The sequence below is a fragment of the Macaca thibetana genome, chromosome 14 (genome assembly GCF_024542745.1).
Source record: "Macaca thibetana thibetana isolate TM-01 chromosome 14, ASM2454274v1, whole genome shotgun sequence".
In the NCBI taxonomy this organism is placed as follows: Eukaryota; Metazoa; Chordata; class Mammalia; order Primates; family Cercopithecidae; genus Macaca; species Macaca thibetana.
Window position 1 is genome coordinate 55,978,286 of NC_065591.1, and position 20,849 is coordinate 55,999,134.

General features: G+C 41.9%; 1 protein-coding gene across 5 annotated transcripts in view; it reads right to left on the minus strand.

Moving 5' to 3' along the window:
• Positions 1-1,652: 1,652 nt before the first annotated feature.
• The window catches only part of ZNF143 (zinc finger protein 143), a 63,501-nt gene continuing 44,304 nt past the window's right edge, over positions 1,653-20,849 (minus strand). For 3 of the 5 annotated variants that reach the window (XM_050756169.1, XM_050756170.1, XM_050756173.1), the window contains 4 exons: positions 17,526-17,674; positions 13,772-13,933; positions 5,170-5,316; positions 1,653-2,641 (listed from right to left, as the gene is read on the minus strand). In XM_050756169.1, coding sequence (XP_050612126.1) covers positions 2,558-2,641; positions 5,170-5,316; positions 13,772-13,933; positions 17,526-17,674 — 542 coding nt within the window. In that variant the 3' untranslated portion in view covers positions 1,653-2,557. The remainder of the gene's footprint in view (positions 2,642-5,169; positions 5,317-13,771; positions 13,934-17,525; positions 17,675-20,849) is intronic. The other 2 variants (XM_050756172.1, XM_050756171.1) reach the window with 2 other exon arrangements.

A 20,849-nucleotide genomic window follows, 5' to 3' on the forward strand; every position in this document is an offset into this window, starting at 1 on the left:
CCCACTTGGTTCTGTTTGCTAGCGTTTACTCTTATTTCTTTCTTCTTTTTTTTTTTTGAGACAGAGTCTCACTCTGTCGCCCAGGCTGGAGTACAGTGGCCGGATCTCGGCTCACTGCAAGCTCCGCCTCCCGGGTTTATGCCATTCTCCTGCCTCAGCCTCCCGAGTAGCTGGGACTATAGGCGCCCGCCACCTCGCCTGGCTAATTTTTTGTATTTTTAGTAGAGGCGGGGTTTCACCGTGTTAACCAGGATGGTCTCGATCTCCTGACCTCATGATCCGCCCGTCTCGGCCTCCCAAAGTGCTGGGATTACAGGCTTGAGCCACTGCGCCCGGCCGCGTTTACTCTTATTTCAAGTGTCTTTTTGGGATTTTTCAACCTTGGACGTTTCCGTGTCCTGCACTGTGAAGAGAACCCCCCCAAAGCAGCTTTCCTAGCAATTGTCAGCACAGCAACTGCACCCTTCCCCTGGAGGAAACAGGCCACCTCGCTAGGCTTCTGAAGCCCCATTCCCAAGACGGCAGGTCAGGGAAAACTAGCAGTGACCCTAGATCCTTTTCTCTGGGTGCCAGTAGGAAGTCATTTGCTTTTGAGCTGAGGGATAATCAGGTTAACCAAAACAGTCCAGGTCGAGCCCTGCCCAATTCAACTGGCAAAGGTGCTGGGAGTAAAGAGAAACACCCTGAAAATTTGAGCAAAGTCAGATCTAAGGGGCCATGGGAGGCTGACAGCTTGGTTTTGGTCCTGGGAAGCACAGCGCCTGGCTGAGCCCAGTGGGGAGGAGCTCCTGGCCAGCAGCCAGGAGCCAGGACCAGCACTGGGAGGCTGGGCGCCACCCTGCCCGTGATTTCACAGATTCTGGTCTTCTATCTCAGCCCGACAGCCCCTTTCTGAGCCTCAGTGGGCTTCAGCAAAGAGTTCTGTGTGGGTCTGTGTCTCTCTCAAGAATGAAGACTGGATCTGTGGTTGACTAGGGCTTTTGCTAATGTTATATATCTATAAAGGGTTCCTATTTCAAGTAAGTCACCATCCTTTTTAGCAAGAGTTCATAGAACCTGATCACAGATAACATTTATGTAAAACAAAATAGCACAATGGTTTCCCCTTTCTACTGTAAAGCTTGAAATGAAAAAGCCACATTTCAGCTCTCTGCAAACAAAGCTCGCTGAACGACAGTGCAGGAGGGCTGCTGCAGAACACACCTTCATCTTTTTTTCTTTTTTTGACCTTTGTGAATGCTGAATTTTCAACATTAGAAAATGGTTTTTCCATGGCTCAATTCATTAGGCAATCAGGTATCACCAAAGTTCATTTTGATAATCTCTGCCACAAGTGAGCATTCGAGGAGGTAACTGTGGTGCAGTGCCAGAAGGTCTGGGTTCCCATCTTGGTCCTGCCTCTCCGTAGCTGTGAGGGCTGGTAAGACAGTCAGCCTCCCTGGACTCTTGGTTTCCTCATATGTAAAATGGAGGCAGTAAATCCCCTATGTTTCACAAAATTGTTGTGAATATATAAAAATATATGGAAAAGCACTTATTCCGTACTTGATACACAACATCCTTTCAATGTGTGTATTAAGTTACACTCCATTTGCGATATTTTCTGCAGCATTCCCCCATCCCCCCAATTTGATAAATAAAAAAAATAAAAGTAACATTTTAAAAATTGCTGTATTCAAAATTAATAATAAACTTTGGGGAAAATAAGCTTTAAAACAAAAGTACATAAGCAAAAATAAATAATTTACACCAACCCACTAACCTAATTTTCAGAATAAAGCCATTTCCAATTACAGTACTGTTATCTCGGGAACCAGCCTGTGGTTAAACTTTGATAATTCATTATTTTTAAAAAACAGTAATAAAAACTGAATACTAAGCAAAATCTTTAACAAAACCACTAGATTTAACTTTTTAATTTTAAATAAATTTTATAATTTTGTACATAATTCAACGTAATGCCAATATAATTAGCATTTCAGCTTGAAGAGCTGGTTTTTAACAGGGATGGGAAACTATAAATTATTCAAATAGTCTGCAAACCATGAGATACAAATAAAAACGGACAAACATATAGTAGAACAAAAACCGCAGACACTCTACTAACTGGGGAAATATCTGAAGGCTTTACATCCTTTATTATCCATAATGGCTTTTGGAATTACGATTGTGTGACATATAGAACCTTTGATATTTTAGATACAGCCTTTATTTTTTTTTCCATGGGAAGTTAAAAATCCATCATAAGACTCCATAAGACTCTACTAGTCTTGCATGTAGACTCTAGGAGTTTGTGATCTGATAAAAGAGTAACATGAAAATTTACTGTATTGCCCTAATTTCATACTTCCTTGTACACAATGAATCACTCTGAGAATCTATTCCAAGGGTTATACACACAAAAGTGTCAAGAATAAAATGTTCTCCACTCTCGCATAAAAATGTGTACAGTGTATCAGGAATGGAAAACTTCTAATTTTCCTGGGCCCAGGCTTCATGGATTTCTGCTGCCAGAAGATGAAAGACTCCTTGCTTTATTGCTCCATTGTTCTGAGGATTAATCATCCAACCCTGGTGTTTCTCCTTGTTGGATTCTAGATGCTATTCTGATGGCTTCTTCCAGAGATGGCTGTTCTCCAAGCTGAAACAGGAACACACACATCAAATGCTAACAATTCAAAAGCCACAGTCAAGAAAATGCCAAAGAAATGTTATATGCTAGAAGGAAAACTTCCCTCTGTAATTCTGACACTTGGTATTGTTAAGATACTACTGCTAACTCAATCATTAAGAGAACAAAACAATTTTCTGCAGGGGAGGATAATGCAATGCAATTTCTTTTTCTTTTTTGAATTTAGAATCCTAGGTGCAGCCAGGGCTGGTGATATGATGAGGTCTCAGCAGGGTACGGTGGCCCATGCCTGTAATCCCAACACTTTGGGAGGTGGAGGCAGGCAGACTGCTTGAGCCCAGGGGTTCAAGACCAGCCTGAGCAACACGGCAAAACCCCATCTCTACTTAAAAAATATAAAAACTGGCCGGGCGTGGTGGCTCAAGCCTGTAATCCCAGCACTTTGGGAGGCCGAGACGGGCGGATCACGAGGTCAGGAGATCGAGACCATCCTGGCTAACACGGTGAAACCCCGTCTCTACTAAAAAATACGAAAAACTAGCCGGGCGAGGCGGTGGGCGCCTGTAGTCCCAGCTACTCGGGAGGCTGAGGCAGGAGAATGGCGTAAACCCGGGAGGCGGAGCTTGCAGTGAGCTGAGATCGCACCACTGCACTCCAGCCTGGGCCACAGAGCAAGACTCCGTCTCAAAAAAAAAAAAAAAAAAAAAAAAAAAAAAACTACCCTGGCTAACACAGTGAAACCCCATTTCTACTAAAAAATACAAAAAAATTAGCTGGGTGTGGTGGCGGGCACCTGTAGTCCCAGCTACTCAGGAGGCTGAGGGAGGAGAATGGCGTAAACCCGGGAGGCGGAGCTTGCAGTGGGCCGAGATCTCGCCACTGCACTCCAGCCTGGGCAACGGAGCAAGACTCTGTCTCAAAAACTAAAAATTAGCTGGGCATGGCAGCATGCACCTGGAGTCTCAGCTGCTGGGGAGGCTGAGGCTCCCACCTCAGAGGAAGAGGCTGAGGGGCAGACTCTTCCGCTTCCTTGGTTCAGCCACCCTATCCTGTCTCAGCCTCCCCTCCCCTCCCCTCTCCCCTCCCTCCCTCCTTTCTTTCTTTTTCTTTCTTTCTTTCTTTTTCTTTCTCTCTCTTTTTCTTTCTTTCTGCTGTGCCTGGCCTGCAATTTATTTGGGATTCTGATAAAATCTTCATACAGTCCGGCCATGATGGCTCATGACTACATTCCTAGCACTTCGGGAGGCTGCAGGAGGATCACTTGAGCCCAGAAGTTCAAGACCAGCCTGAGCAACATAGTGAGACCCCATCTCTATTTTTAAATGAAAAAAAACTTAAAAAAAAAAAATCTTCATACATGCAAGAGACAAAAGATGCTTACCTCAGCCAACAAAAGAGAGCTTCTTGAGCCTTTGGCTTCTATACCCACAAACTACATAAAACCAACAGCTGACATTTCCTCTAGTGTGTTCTAACTCTTTATCAAGTAAACACATGGGGGGAAAAAATCTCCCTAAGGACAGGTAATCTGCACCTAGCCCCTAGGATTCTATATTACTTTACATTCTTTTTTTTTTTTTTTTTTTTTTTTTGAGACAGGGTCTCGCTCTGTCACCCAGACTGGAGGACAGTGGTGCGATCTTGGCTCACTGCAGCCTCAACCTCCCTGGCTCAAGTGATCCTTCCACCTCAGCCACCAGAGTAGCTGGGACTACAGGTGCACACCACCACACCCAGCTAACTTTTGTATTTTTGTAGAGATAGGGTTTCATCATGTTGCCCAGGCTGGTCTCTTTTATTTTGGGGTCTCATTTGTTACCCAGGCGGGAGTGCAGTAGCACAATCTTGGCTCACTGCAGCCTCAAATACCCTGGGTACAAGTAATCCTCCTACCTCAGCCCCCCGCCAAATAGCTGGGCACTACAGGCACCCACCACCACACCCAGCTAATTTCGTGCTTTTTGTAGTGACGGGTTTTCACGATGTTGCCCAGGCTGGTCTCTAACTCCTGAGCTCAAGCTACCTACGTGCCTCAGCTTCCCAAAGTGCTGGGTTATAGGGATGAGCCACCATGCCCAGCTGCACCTAAGATTCTAAATTCTCTGCTTCCCAGAGAATGATTCCTTCTAACTCTTCTGACATTCCCCTCTTTAAAATGGGGGCTATGCACAGATTCTCAGAAGACTTATTTAGGATTTGTGTTTCCACTAGGTTTCACTCTAAGGAGTAGCTCTTAAGTGCTTTATAGACCCCTGCCTAATTTGAAGATGCCTGGGTGGGTGCACACAGGGATGTACACCTGAAGGTTTTTTTTTCTTGCTATAAATTCTCCTAGAATATGAAAAGATGGGTAGAGAACAAAGTGCTGGTCTCTTTGAGTCCACCTCAAACACTGCAATTTCCTTAAAGTAGGCTAGGTGATAGAGATTATTCTGTACCTTGCCTCCTGTAAAGGTTATACACAAAGCACAGTGTACAAAGTTGAGAGCTATGAGCAGCACTGCTGTCAACTGAGGACAGCCTGCCTTGGTACTCACCTGAACTGCAATCTGGGTGCCATTGGATGTTGCTACTAAGGTCAGAGGTCTGGTTTCTGTGGTTACTAAGTGATGGCTATGCTGCTGGTGCCCCATTTCTGATGAGGCAGTATGGAAGGCTGCCAAGTCTTGAGCTACAATTGCAACCTAACAAAACAAATCACACACATGAAGAATTAAATCTGAGATTTAAATAGGTTAAAGTCCACTTAATACAATGGACTGTCTTCAAATTGAAAAAGAAAAACTCCTCTGACCATAGACTTGTCAAAGCCTATATTGGAAGGAAGTTGAGGCTCATTATTTAAGGTTATGAAGTAAGCCAACGGCAAAACAGGGTAGAGGACACTGGAGAAATGGATCTGCTATGCCAGGCCCCATTAGCCAGGGAGATGTGGCTGTACCTAGGTTCAATTACCCCTAAGGGGCTGCTTGGGAAGTTATGCATGTGGACTAATTTGTACCTCAAAAGTCCATTTTTTTCCCTGAGATTGGATCATAGGAGAAAATAAATGACTATTTTCTGGTTTACTTGTCGTATTTAAAATTAGATTTCCATTTAACTAGGAAAACTGAAAGGTCCAGTGGTATTACTGACAAACAGCATCTCATCTCACACTCATTTCCCATTTTAGACTGTATGGAATCTCCCCATACTCTTCTTGCAGCATCTAGCCAGGAGGATTAAACGTGCTTTTGTGGCTCTTATACCACAAATACAACTTTTTTAAAAAGGCAGATAACATGGAAAATGGCAATTAACTATTTCTGTTAGATGATATTCTAAAATTTTACTCAGCCACATTCAGAGAAAGAATAGATTAAAAATGAAAACTGCTGTTTTACTTGGCTATTCACCCACTAAAAATGCTACATTTTAAGCTAACAGATATTTAGCTTGGATCAATCCCAGTAATGTTCCCTAATTCTATAAGAACAACAGATTTCATTCCAGCAATGTCTAAGTAGCTTATATTGGGCTAACCTTCCTGCAGATAACAATTACAAACCCTTGACAAAAATACAAAAAAGCAACTATTTGAAGGCTTTGAGCAGCAATGAAAAGCTGGAAGAAACTAGAGGGGATTCTCGAAAGAAGGGAGTCACACTGTGTTACATTTGTGTTTACAGATTTCACACTGAGGGCACTACCCAGTTTGAGCAGCATGGGGCAACTTAATGTTAAAGATAATGGAGTCCAGGGCTGCCAGAATAGCAGTACAGAGAATAGCCCAGAAAGCAAAGAATCTGAGCAGGGAGCCCCCAAATCTTTGTATAAACTGTCGTCAAATCCTTAAGATCCCTGAACACAAATATTTCCAGTTTCCAATAACGTTCCAACAAGATTGGCAAAGCAGCATCTAGAAGGCTGAGAAGTTAAGGAGAGCTTTCAGTGCAACTCACCAAAAAGAGATGGAATTTGAAGTTTCACTCTTACCAAGTTATGAGGTAAGATTACATCCCAGGATTAAATATTCACCCTAAGACATAATGGCAACACTGAAACAGATCTGCCTTAACAAAGTACAAAACCCAGCCTCAACACATAATTTAACTAGTTAATAGAAAAAAAAAATCAATATTCTCCACAGAAAGATAACAAAATTCATAATCTCTATAATGTGTCATCCACAAGGTCCAGAATGCAATTTTGAAATTACAATTGCTTAGCCAGGCATGGTGGCTCACGTTGTAATCCTAGCACTTTGGGAGGCTGAGACAGGTGGATCACCTGAGGTCAGGAGTTTGAGATCAGCCTGGTCAACATGGTGAAACCCCGTCTCCACTAAAAAAAACAAAAACAAAAACAATACAAAAATTAGCTGGGCATGGTGGCAGGTGCCTGTAGTCCCAGCTACTCAGGAGGCGGAGGGAGGAGAACAAGGTCAAAGACAAATTAATATACATTCTCCATCTGAAGAACCTGGAGAAAGATTGATAAAAACCCCAAATAGGCTAGGTGTGGTGGCTCACACCTGTAATCCCAACACTTTGAGAGGCTGAGGCGGGTGGATCACCTGAGCTCAGGAGTTTGAGATCAGCCTGACCAACATGGTGAAACCCCATCTCTACTAAAATTACAAAAACTAGCCAGGCGTGGTGGCCAGTGCTTGTAATCCCAGCTACTTGGCAGGCTGAGGCAGTAGAATCGCTTGAACACGGGAGGTGGAGGTTGCAGCGAGATGAGATCGTGCCATTTGCACTCTGGCCTGGGCAACAAGAGCAAAAACTCTGTCTCAAAAAGGCAAAAAAACCAAATAGATCCCCAGCAACTTGTAAGACAACACCAAGTTAATATACATATAATTAGAGTTCCAGAAGGCAGTAGACAAAGAATTTAATTAATTAATTTTTTTTTTTTTTTTTTTTGGCCAGAAGCAGTGGCTTCCACCTGCAGTCCTAGTTACTTGGGAGGCTGAGGCTGAGGGATTCCTGAAGCCCAGGAGTTTGAGGCCAGCCTGGGTCACAGCTACTTGGGACCGCTTGCCTTAGCCTCCCGAAGTGCTGAGATTACAGGCATGAGCCACTGTGCCCAGTCCTTATTTCCTTCCATTTACTTTTTAATTTTTCTTAAGGTAGAAACTAAGATCATTGCATTTAAAACTTTTTTTCCCAATACAAACATTTAAAACAAAATTTCCCCTAAGAATTGCTTTAGCTTCCACTGCCTGTTCTTTTCTTTTTTGGGGGGAGACAGGGCCTCCCCTCTGTCGCCCAGGCTGGAGTGTAGTGGTGCTATCTCACAGTTCACTGCAACCTCTGCCTCTTGGGCTCAAGTGATCCTCCCACCTCAGCCTCCTGAGTAGCTGGGACTACTGGCATGCACCACCACACCTGGTTAATTTTGTATTTTTAGTAGAGACGGGGTTTCACCATGTTGCCCTGGGTTGGTCCTGAACTCCTGACCTCAGATGATCCACCCACCTCAGCCTCCCAAAGTGCTGGAATTACAGGCATGAGCTACCGCGCCTGGTCCCCAGATCCTATGTATATTAAAGGGATAATAAGGAAATAGTATGAACAACTTTATATCAATAAATATGAAAACTTAGATGAAAAAAACTTATAAAAACAAACTTAGCAAAATGGAAACAAAAAAACGTAGATAACTTGAATAGTATAGATCTACTTAAAAACTTGAATCCATGGGGAAAAAAAAAAAAAACCTCCCAAAAAAGAAAACTCTAGACCTAGATGATGGTGTCCTGATTAATTCTATCAAGCTTTTATGGAGAAATAATACCAATCTTACACAACTATCAGAAAATACCACCGAACAGAACACTTCCCAACTTATTTTATGAGGCAAGCCTAACCCCGATATTGAAACAGGAGATTAAACTTTTTCTTATAATTTCATAATAAATTATAGATCAAGGCTGGGCGCGGTGGTTCACACTTGTACTTTGGGAGGCCTAGGTGGACGGATCACGAGGTCAGGAGATCGAGACCATCCTGGCTAACACGGTGAAACCCCGTCTCTACTAAAAACACAAAAAATTAGCCGGGAGTGGTCGCGGGCGCCTGTAGTCCCAGCTACTCAGGAGGCTGAGGCAGGAGAATGACGTGAACCCGGGAGGTAGAGCTTGCAGTGAGCCAAGATCGTGCCACTGCACTCCAGCCTGGGCGACAGAGTGAAACTCCGTCTCAAAAAAAAAAAAAAAAAAAATTATAGATCAATATGGTTCATATATATTGACACCAAAATCTTTAACAAGATACTAGCAAACTGTCACAGAGGATCTTAAGGGCAGTAAAAATACTCTGATGGAGTATGATCCTCTACTGATAGATGTATGTCATTATATGTTTGTCCAAACCCATAGAATATATAACACTAACAGTGAATCCGGATGTAAATGATGGACTCTGAGTGACTATGATATGTACAGTGTAGGTTTCAACAACGGTAACAAACGTGCTCCTCTGGTGGGGGTGTTGATTATACAGGAGGCTATGCATGTGTGGGGCCAGGGAGTATAAGGAAAGTCTCTGTACTTACCTCTCAATTTTGTGGTGAACCTATAACTGCTCTAAAAAAAATCATCTTTAAAAAATATATTAGTGAACTCAATCCAGCAAAATATGAAAAAGTAAACACATCATAATCAAGTGATATATTAGCTTTTTTATATGTAAATTAAAAACACAATGCTAGACCCTTTCACATCCAGTAGAATGGCTAAAACTTTAAAACAACTCCAAATGTTGGTGATAATATGAAACAAACAGAACTCTTTTTTATTTTTCATTTTTTTGAGACAGAGTCTCGCTGTCACTCAGGTTGGAGTACAATGGTGCAATCTTGGCTCACTGCAACCTCCGCCTACCGGGTTCAAGCAATTCTCCTGCCTCAGCCTCCCGAGTAGCTGGGACTAAAGGTGCGCACCACACCATGCCCAGCTAATTTTTTTTGTATTTTTAGTAGAGACGGGGTTTCACCATGCTGGCCAGGCTGGTCTCGAACTCCTGACCTCATGATCCACCTGCCTCAGCCTCCCAAATTCCTGGGATTACAGGCGTGAGCCACTGTGCCTGGCCTCTTTTTAATTTTTTTAGAAGACAGGGTTTTGCTCTGTCACCCAGGCTGTAGTACAATGAACATGGCTCACCAAAGTCTCAACCTCCTGGGCTCAAGTGATCCTCCCACCTCAGCTTCAAGAGTAGCTGGGACTACAGGCACACGCTGCCATGCTTGGCTAATTAAAAAAAAAAAAAAATTGGCCAGGCATGGTGGCTCACACCTGTAATCCCAGCACTTTGGGAGGCCAAGGGGGGTGGATCACCTGAGGTCAGGAGTTGGAGACCAGCCTGACCAACATGGTAAAACCCCGTCTCTACCAAAAATACAAAAATTAGCCGGGCATGATGGCGGGCGCCTGTAGTCCCAGCTGCTCGGGAGGCTGAGGCAGGAGAATGGCGTGAACCCGGAGGCGAAGCTTGCAGTGAGCCGGGACTGTGCCACTGCACTCCAGCCTGGGTGACAGAGCAAGACTCTGCCTCAAAAAACAAACAAACAAACACAAATGTGGTGGAGACAGGGTCTTGCTACATCACTCAGGTTGGTTTTAAAATCCTGGGCTCAAGCAATCCTCCCACCTTGGCCTCCCAAAGTGCTGGGATTACAGGTGTGAGCCACCGCACCCAGCCTATTTTAAAAAAATTTTTTAACCACAAGAAGCAGCACTGAACAAATGAAACTCTTATACATTGCTAGTGGGAGTGTATGACGGCCCAACCACTTTGGAGAACTGTTTGGTACTATCATAGAAAGGTAAATATGCCTCTATTCTATGACCCAGCAATTCCATGAATAGGTATTTATCCAAGACAAATGAGAGTATACGTCTACAAACATATTTTTACTAGAATTTTTATTGCCATCTTACTCATAATAGTCAAAAACTGGAAGCATTTCAAATGTTCACCAAGGGGAGAATATATCAACAAATTGTGGTATATTGTTACAATAGAATACTGCTCAGCAATAAAAAAGAATGAACTGTTATTATATGCCAACAATGTGAGTAAATATTCAAAATGTTAAGTAGAAAAACCCAGACACAAAAAAGTTCATACTGTGGTTCCATTTATGTAATGTTCAAGAATAGGCAAAACTAAGCTGGGCGCAGTGGCTCACGCTGTAATCCTAGCACTTTGGGAGGCTGAGGTGGGCAGATCACTTGAGGTCAGGAGTTGGAGACCAGCATGGCCAACATGGTAAAACCTCATCTCTACTAAAAATACAAAAAAATTAGCCAGGCGCGGGAGGTTGCAATGAGCTGAGAACGTGTCACTGCACTCCAGCCAGGGTGACAGGGTGAGGCTCTGTCAAAAAAATAATAATAATAAGCAAAACTAATTCTATCACAACAGTTTCTGCCTAAGGAGGGTGAGTACTGGCTACAAAGGAATCACAAGGGAACTTTCTGGCATGATAGAAATGTTCTACATTTTGTTTAGGATGTTAGTTATATGGGTGCATATTTAACATAACTCATTGAATTGTAAATTTAAGATCTATGCATTTCATTGTTACGTAAATTTTACCTCAATTAAGAAAAAAACAAATTGCAGGCAAATATGAAAAACAAGTTTAACTTCACTAGTGGTCAAATGAAAATAAACAGAATTTAACTTTTCCTTGTTAATTCTGTAAATATGAAAAAAAAAAAAACCTCAATGCTAGCAAGAGTACAGTGAAAAAGAAACCTTTTAGATCCATAACATGATTATTAAACCTTTCTGAAAAATAATTTGGCAATATGTAACAAGCAGTTTAAAATAGCTTAAACTGTTAATACAAAAATTTGTTTCCTATGAAAATAACCAGAAGCCTTTTTTTTTTTCTTTCTTTAAGACGGAGTCTCACTCTTTTTGCCCAGGCTGGAGTGCAGTGGTGCAATCTTGGCTCACTGCAACCTCTGCCTCCTGGGTTCAAGTGATTCTCCTGCCTCAGCCTCCTGAGTAGCTGGGATTACAGGTGCCACACCACCATGCCTGGCTAACACTTTTGTATTTTTAGTAGAGACGGAGTTTCACCATGTTTGGCCAGGCTGGTCTTGAACTCCTGACCTCAGGTGATCCACCTGCCTCAGCCTCCCAAAGTGCTGGGATTACGGGAGTGAGCCACCGCACCCAGCCTGCATTTTCTTAATGACTAATGATGTTGAACATCTTTTCATATGCTTATCGGCTACGTACATCATTTTACACTCCCACTAGCAGTACATGAATGTTCTAGTTGCTCCGCATCTTTGCCAACATTTGGAGGTGGTGGTGGTGGTTGTTTCCTCACTAGTTTCTTAGGAGAAATCAACATTTGGTTTTTTATTTTAGCCATCTTCTTGGGTTTGAAATGCTCTCTCATTGTGATATTAATTTGCATTTCTTTGATGATAAAAGATGTGCACTTTTTGTGTTATGTATCTTTTGTGGGAGGTCTGTTCAATGAGCAACTGAATGATTTGTACATTTAAAACATTTTTTTGGCTCATTTTTAATGGTTGTTCATCTTTTCATTGTTGATTTGTAGAAGTTTGTTACACATTCTCAATACAAGTCTGTTTTTAGACTTGTATTGTGTGAATATAGGGTGTGTATATGGTGTGAATATCTTTTCCTCAGTCTGGGAGTTGTCTGATCTTTTTCTTAACAGTGTCTTTTGGTGAGCAGAATTAATTTTGATTAAGTCCAATTTATCAGTTTTTTTTCTTTCATTATTACTACAGTTTGAATACAGTCCAAGAAATCTTTAAGGTTGCAAAACTATTTGCCTCTCTTTTCTTCTAGAAGCTTTATGATTCTGAGTTTTGGATTCAGGGTGTTATAAGACCACCAACTTCATTCTTTTTTCAAGAGTGAGACTCAACATTGCCTTTAGTATAGTACAAGAACAGTTTTTAAATATATTACGTTATTTAAGTGAAATGAAAATTAAAACACACACAATTACGAATGCATGTAACTTTGCACCAGCAATCCTGCTCTAGGAATTTATCTAGCATATATACTCACACTTATATAAGTAAAATCACATGTGCACAAGGTTATGTGTTGTTTGAAATAGCAAAAGACTTTAATTACGGCACATCCGTAAGTGGAATACAATGCAGCTTAAAAAAAAAAAAAGGATGAGGAATCTGTCTATATAATGAAATAGAAAGATTTTGAAGATGTATTGTTAAGTCTAAAAGACAACATACAAGATGCAGAACAGACTAGTTTACTATCAATAAAAAAAAAAATGGAGGCTGGGCATGGTGGCTTATGCTTGTAATCCCAGCACTTTGGGGGGCCAAGGCCTGGGCAACATAGTGAGACCCTGTCTCTACAATTAAAAAAAAAAAGAAAAAAGAAAAAAGAAAAAGACAGAAAAATTAGCCAGGCATGGTGGTGCATACCACCATGTCTCAGCTACTCGGGAGGCTGAGGTGGGAGGATTGTTTGAGCCTGAGAGGTGGAGGCTGCAATGAACCGTGATCGTGCCACTGCACTCCAGTCTGTCTCAAAAACCAAAAGAGAGCTATTATGTTAGCTGTGGGCTAGTTAACAAAAAAGGAAGGGGGAGATGACTATTTACTTATTTGTATTTGTTTGTATATGCTTAATGATTGGAAGAATACACAAAAAATTGATAAAAGTTGATTATCTGTGGAGGCAAGAATTGAGTTGATGAAGGCAGGGGTGGGATGAAGACTTTTCATTACACACCTGTATATATTTTTTGAGTTTTAAACCATATGAATATATGACATATTCAAAAAATTAAATAGTAAATTTTGCAATTATTTCCTAAGTATCTGATAATGATGATAATAGGAATAACTACCACTACTGAACACTTAATATATATGTAGGCTGAGTATCTTATATACATTATCTCATTCAATCCTTACATCAATCTTATGGGGTAGATGCCACTAGCACCCTACTTTACAGATGAGGAAAAACAGGCTCTGAGGGTTAAGTAGCTAAGAAGTTGCAAAATATTATTCACTCCAAAGTTTGTGTGCTTAACTGTTGTACCACATTGTACATCTATGTAACAGTTTTGGTACTGATATATGTATTGATTGATATAACAGAAAAAAGTAATTACCTGTTGCCCTTCCGTACCCTCAGCAGTAACCATAGCAACAGAATGTGTTCCTGCTGACGAGATGACTGCATCATGGGCGGGAACTGTGATGGGCGTGCCATCCTGTGTTACCATTGTGATGGTGTTGCCAATGGCCTGCATGTCAGCTTGAGATATGTTGACCTGCAATACAGTGAATTTTACAAAGCAGTCAATGTTTCCTGTTATAGCTGACAATCTGACATAAGGACTGGGACTAATCCTTGTATAAGTTTGCTCTGTGAATGTAAATAAGTCTTTTAGAATGAAATAAACTCATTCAGTCATCAGAAAAAAATCAATACAATATTTCTTTTAAAAATTCTTATTTTATTATTTTATTATTATTTTTGGAGACAAGGCCTTGCTCTGTTGCCCAGGCTGGAGTGCAGTGATGTAATCATAGCTCACTGCAGTCTACAACTCCTGGGTTCAAGTGATCCTCTAGCCTCATCCTCTTAAGTAGCTGTGACTACAGGCGTGACCCATTGCTCCTGACTAATTATTTGTATTTTTTTTTTTTTGTAGAGATGGGGTCTCACCATGTTGCCCAGACTGGTCTCAGACTCCTGGCCTCAAGTGATCCTCCCACTTCAGCCTCCCAAAAGTGCTGGGATTACAGGTGTGAGCCACTGTTCACACAATACAGGCAATACAGTATTTCTTTCTTTCTTTTTTCTTTTTTTTCTGAGACAGAGTCTTGCTTGTTGCCCAGGCTGGCGTGCAGTGGTGCGATCTCTGCTCACTGGAAGCTCCGCCTCCTGGGTTCACGCCATTCTCCTGCCTCAGCCTTCCAAGTAGTTGGGACTACAGTACAGATGCCCGCCACCACACCCAGCTAATTTTTTTTTTTTTTTTTGTATTTTTAGTAGAGACAAGGTTTTACCGTGTTAGCCAGGACGGTCTTGATCTCCTGACCTTGTGATTCGCCTGCCTCGGCCTCCCAAAGTGCTGGGATTACAGGTGTGAGCCACTATGCCCGGCAATACAGTATTTCTTAATTGCATTTCCTCCTCTCCATTCCTGTTGCTAATTTAGATCCTTATTTTTCTCCCATCTGAATTTCTACGAGAATCCAACTTCTCTCCAGGTATCCAGTCTAACCCTTCCCTAACCATCCTCCATGTTGACATCTTTCTAAAACAAAACGAAACAAAATCTTATTATGCTCTCTGCTGCTGAAATCCCCTGTGACTGCCCATCACCTATAGTTGAGTCTTTTTTTTTTGAGAAGGAGTTTTGCTCTTGTTGCCCAGGCTGGAATGCAATGGCATGATCTCGACTCACCACAACCTCCACTTCCCGGATTCAAGCGATTCTCCTGCCTCAGCCTCCCGAGTAGCTGGAATTACAGGCATGCGCCAACACACCTGGCTAATTTTGTATTTTTAGTAGAGATGGGGTTTCTCCATGTTGGTCAGGCTGGTCTCAAACTCCTGACATCAGGTGATCTGCCTGCCTTAGTCTCTCAAAGTGCTGGGTTTACGGTGTGGGCCACAGTGCCCAGCCCAGACTTCTTACATAGCATTCTTGACCTTTCATGACCTGGCCTTTACCAACTTCCCCAGACTCATCTTCCACTACTTTTAAACTAGCAACTGACACTCCAGCCACAACTAGGCATTTGTAGTCCTAGAAAATATCATATTCTCTTCCCTTCACTGTTTGGTGAGTTCATGAAAATCCTTCAAGACCCAACTGAACACCCATTCTCTATGAGGATCTGCAAGATTACTTTAGGAAGAAAAATTTACTCTCTCCTCCAGGGTGCCACAGCACTTTCTATATCCCTCAATTATATACCCCTCATTATGAAAAATTATTCATTCTAAAAGGGTCTCTCTCCTACTAGACTGTGATACTGCCCTTCCTGTGATTCCAACACTAAGTCCACTGACCAAAATGTCTGGCATGGGGAAGATGCTCAATAAATGTCTATCGTTTGACTGATTAAAGGAATGGAATGGAAATCTAATTCCTGAAGGAAATGAGAAGGTTAAGTGTAGAGAAAGTACAACATTGGGAAGGGAAAGATAGTTGTTTTGGAATATATGAAGAAGGATTAGACTTATTCAGTATGGTCGGAGAGGAGCCATGACTGGATGATACAGGGGTGGGTTCTGGTCTGATAAATACTAGAATTACGGTGGCTCATGCCTGAAATCCCAGTGCTCTGGGATGCTGAGGCAGGAGGATCACCTGAGGCCAGGAGTTCAAGACCAGCCTGGATAACACAGTGAGCCCTCACCTCTGAAAAAAACATGTTTCTTTAATTAGCCAGGTGTGGTGGTACACGCCTGTAGTCCTTTGAACTATGGTTGTGCCACTGCACTTTGGCCTGGGCAACAGAGTGGGACCATCTCTAAAATCACACAAACAAACAAACACTAGAATTATTCAACAATGGAACAGATTGCCTCTTTTTAAAATGTACTTATTTATTTATTTAGAGATGGAGTCTCACTCTATTGTCCAGGCTGGAGTGCAGTGGCACAATGTTGTCTTACCCTGCCTCCTGGGTTCAAGTGATCCTCCCGCCTCAACCTACCTAGTAGGTGGAACTACAGGAGTGTGCCACCACACCAGCCAATTTCAATATTTTTAGTAGAGACAGGGTTTCACCACTTTGGCCAGGCTGGTCTCAAACTCCTGATCTCAAGTGATCCACCCGCTTTGGCCTCTCAAAGTGCTGTGATTATAGGTGTGAACCACTGCACCCAGCCCAACATTGCCTAAGACAGAAATTGCCTAATCACTGGGGGTTTCTCAGTAGTGGCTATTTCAGACCTGCTATAGTGGGAATTTTTCATGTATAGGGAAGAGGGAGGTTATATAAAACAACCTCCAGAGGACCTCTGTATGTGATGATCTAATTCAAGAAAGTGTTAAGGCTGATGCAGAATTAAAACTTGGTTAATAATCTTGCATACCAGTCAGAGGACAAAGAGTATAGTGTGAAATTAGTGACGTCAAAATGAGGAAGGAGATAAATGAGATGGTGTAAGAGCTTTGTACTTTTGAATCCTGAGTATCAAAACAGGGCAGATTAATCATTAAACCCTAAGAGAGATGGGTAAGGAGAGCATTCTCATGAAAGAGGCAGACACAGAAGGGTAAAAGAAGCACATTGTGCATATTTCCACCAGGTATTGAGACGGCCTTTGCTAGAGCTTAAAAATGGAATGAAGGTAGAATTATTTTAGGCTAGTAACATCTAGAAAATAATAACAAGTTTGACTATCAGAGAACCATTACACTGCGCTTTTTCTGGGGGAAATTAACATACCTATTCTATCGACTCTGTGAAGCTAGTTGAGTGAACTCTCATGATTCCTGATCTCTTAATGGTGCCATCATATGCTGATCACCTCAGCCAAATCTTTGTTTTTTCAATCTCACCTCCTGGATCTAATCAGCCACCAAATCCTATCCCTTTTCTGAGCTGTGTTTCACATGGATCCAGTACTTGTCAAGACCTCAGCCTCTCTGTGGCTGACCTTTATCATCTCACCTTTGAGCTACACCAAGAATACCATTTGTATTCTGCAGTCACAAACATTCTCTTTCTCCTCATCTCTCTGCACACAGTCTCTTTAAGCAGACTCCTGGAAAACCTCAGGGTTTCCAAACTTTGTGCCCTGATATTTCAAAGTTTTCCTCAATGGGGAGCCAGCCTGCCTTTCAAGCCCAGGTTCACGGAAAGATTTAATTTGTTTGGCTTTTGATTGATACTTACATGCTGAGTTCCATCTTGGGATATGAGTGTAACTTGTTGACTCAGCCCAGATTGGGTTACTGTGGCTACTTGTGTAGAAACGACGTCGTCCCCTTCTACACCTGTTACATACGTAATCTGGGACCCCTTAAGAACATCTTCACCTTGACCTGTTTAAAACAAATCAATCATTTATTTGACCAACCAACCAATTTGTTTAGAAAATAGGATATTTTAAATATTAAAGAAAAAATTATATAAATTAAAATGTACATATATCATATTCTAAGTCATAAAAATGGCTTCCAGGACCTCCTTCCAATTCCTCCACCTCCACTTTTGCAAAGGCAAACCACATCAAAGCAGACCAAACAAAAAACTTTTCTGTATCATATTTAAATGCTCTGATTTTTAGGGACCTAAAATTTATTCTCTTAGTTGGAGTAACTACTTGATACTGCATGTGTATTACGGGCAGGGAGGGGAGGAACTGTACAGGAAGACTAGCAAATAACCCTTCAAATACAGCAAGTATGCACTAAGTTCTCGCATTCACTTAAGAAGCTGCTAAAGGCCAGGCACGGTGGCTCACACCTGTAATCCCAGCACTTTGGGAGGCCACGGCGGGCAGATTACCTGAGGTTGGGAGTTCGAGACCAGTCTGACCAACATGGAGAAACCACGTCTCTATTAAAAATACAAAATTAAGGCCAGGCAGGGTGGCTCACGCCTGTAATCCCAGCACTTTGGGAGGCCAAGGTGGGTGGATCATGAGGTCAAGAAATCGAGACCATCCTGGCTAACACAGTGAAACCCCATCTCGACTAAAAATACAAAAAAAATTAGCCGGGCGTGGTGGCAGGTGCCTGTAGTCTCAGCTACTCAGGAGGCTGAGGCAGGAGAATGGTGTGAACCTAGGAGGCAGAGCTTGCAGTGAGCCGAGATCGCGCCACTGCACTCCAGCCTGGGCAACAGAGCGAGACTCTGTCTCAAAAACAAAAACAAACAAAAATACAAAATGACCCAGGCCTGGTGACATATGCCTGTAATCCCAGCTACTCGGGAGGCTGAGGCAGGAGAATCACTTGAACCCGGGAGGCAGAGGTTGTGGTGAGATGAGACTGCACCATTGCACTCCAGCCTGGGCAACAAGAGTGAAACTCCATCTCAAAAAAAAAAAAAAAAAGCTGTTAAAAGTGGTTAAGACTATTTTCATTTTCATAAACATTAACCACAAAGCCAGAACGGTTTGTAAACACACTCACTGATACTAAACTTGGTCTTTAGCACAAGTGATTGATTGCAAGGCATCAGTACACAATGACCTCACTGTGTAAAGACAATGTATGGCATATTATCTGAGGTATGGTTAATAATTTAGTGACACAAAAGGAAACTCCATCACTTCTTTATTTCATAAAGAACCAGCAAGTAAACAGCAATTTCAACAGTTCATTACTGCTATAACTGTCAACCAGGAAGATTCCTGGTCCCTCTGTCTTTCATCATTTTCCACCTCCCATGAAGTCAGAAAGAGAGCAAAAAAAATGTTTCCCCCTCAAAGGACTTAATATGCTAATCTAAGAGGACTTCTCAAGTCAATGGTTAATCCATGCACTCATATGGCTACAGTCATCAAGGTGTAATTTCCATGACAGACATTACTTCATTTCTTTTTGTTCTGTTTCACAGCTATTTATATACCATTATTCCAATAGGTTACAAAACCCAGGGAACCATGTGAGAGAAAACAGAAATCCATCCCTATACTTTGAAAAGCAATCTTAGTTTTTTTTTTTTTTTTTTTGAAAATAAAATGTATGGGCCGGGCGCGGTGGCTCAAGCCTGTAATCCCAGCACTTTGGGAGGCCGAGACGGGCGGATCACGAGGTCAGGAGTTCGAGACCATCCTGGCTAACACGGTGAAACCCCGTCTCTACTAAAAAATACAAAAAACTAGCCGGGCGAGGTGGCGGGCACCTGTAGTCCCGGCTACTCGGGAGGCTGAGGCAGGAGAATGGCGTAAAAACCCGGGAGGCAGAGCTTGCAGTGAGCTGAGATCCGGCCACTGCACTCCAGCCTGGGCGACACAGCGAGACTCCGTCTCAAAAAAAAAAAAAAAAAAAAAGAAAGAAAATAAAATGTATATTATTATATTATAGACTATTTTCTAGAATATAGGAACTTCCAGGCCAGGCGTAGTGGCTCATGCCTATAATCCCAGCACTTTGGGAGGGCGAGGTGGGCGGATCATGAGGTCAGGAGATCGAGAACATCCTGGCTAACACGGTGAAACGCTGTCTCTACTAAAAATACAAAAAATTAGCCGGGCTTGGTGGCGGGCGCCTGTAGTCCCAGCTGCTTGGGAGGGTGAGGCAGGAGAATGGCATGAACCTGGGAGGCGAAGCTTGCAGTGAGCTGGGATTGCACCACTGCACTCCAGCCTGGGCAACACAGCGAGACTCTGTCTCAAAAAGAAAAAAAAAAAAAAGAATATAGGAACTTCAGATAATCTGAAATATCAACATTTAAGGAAGAGACTTGAGGAAGGTTAAAAAATAAAAAAAGAGTCTTGCAAACTTAAGTCTGATATCATTAAAGCCTGCTTTCTAACTGAAAAGATTCAGCAGTTGTTGTAGTATCTTATTTACTTCCTTTCTCTTAGCAATTGTCAAATATACAGTACATTATTATTAACTTGTAGTCACACGCTGTGCAGATCTATGGTACTTATCCCTACTAACTGAAACTCTGTACTCTTTGACCAGTATCTCCCCAATTGATGTAATATCTAACCATGCACACTTACAGTGTTTTGGCTAGAAAATAATCACCATGAAGACTGATGGAATTGCTATTCTCCTACCATCACCTAACAAATACCTGAAAAGACAAATCAGGACTACAAGGAATCATCTGAGCAGATGACTTGTTCTTTCCCTTATTCTTCAACAAACTTTTTCCACCTAAATGTTTTTCAATGCTTCAATATCAGTTGTTAAAAATGAGAAAAGATGCCATCTCTTAATTTTCAAATTTACTTCATTTTAGAGGTACTCAGTGAAACTATAAGACAACTTGCTTTGTGTTTTAGAAGAACCTACTTCCTTTTACCTACTTACCTATGCTTATTTACCTGAAATAATTCAATGTAATTCTCTAAAATATTTTTCCAAGAGTTTACTGAAACAAATAATTTTGTCTCTTACAATAACATACTTAATAGCACCTGAATCAATGATGAGTTATTTGGGAGTACTTGTCTACTGTTACGATTAAGACCAACATCCTTAATGGACCCAAACAGTCTGGCTGCCCCTGCCTCACTCTCCAGTCTTGTTTCAC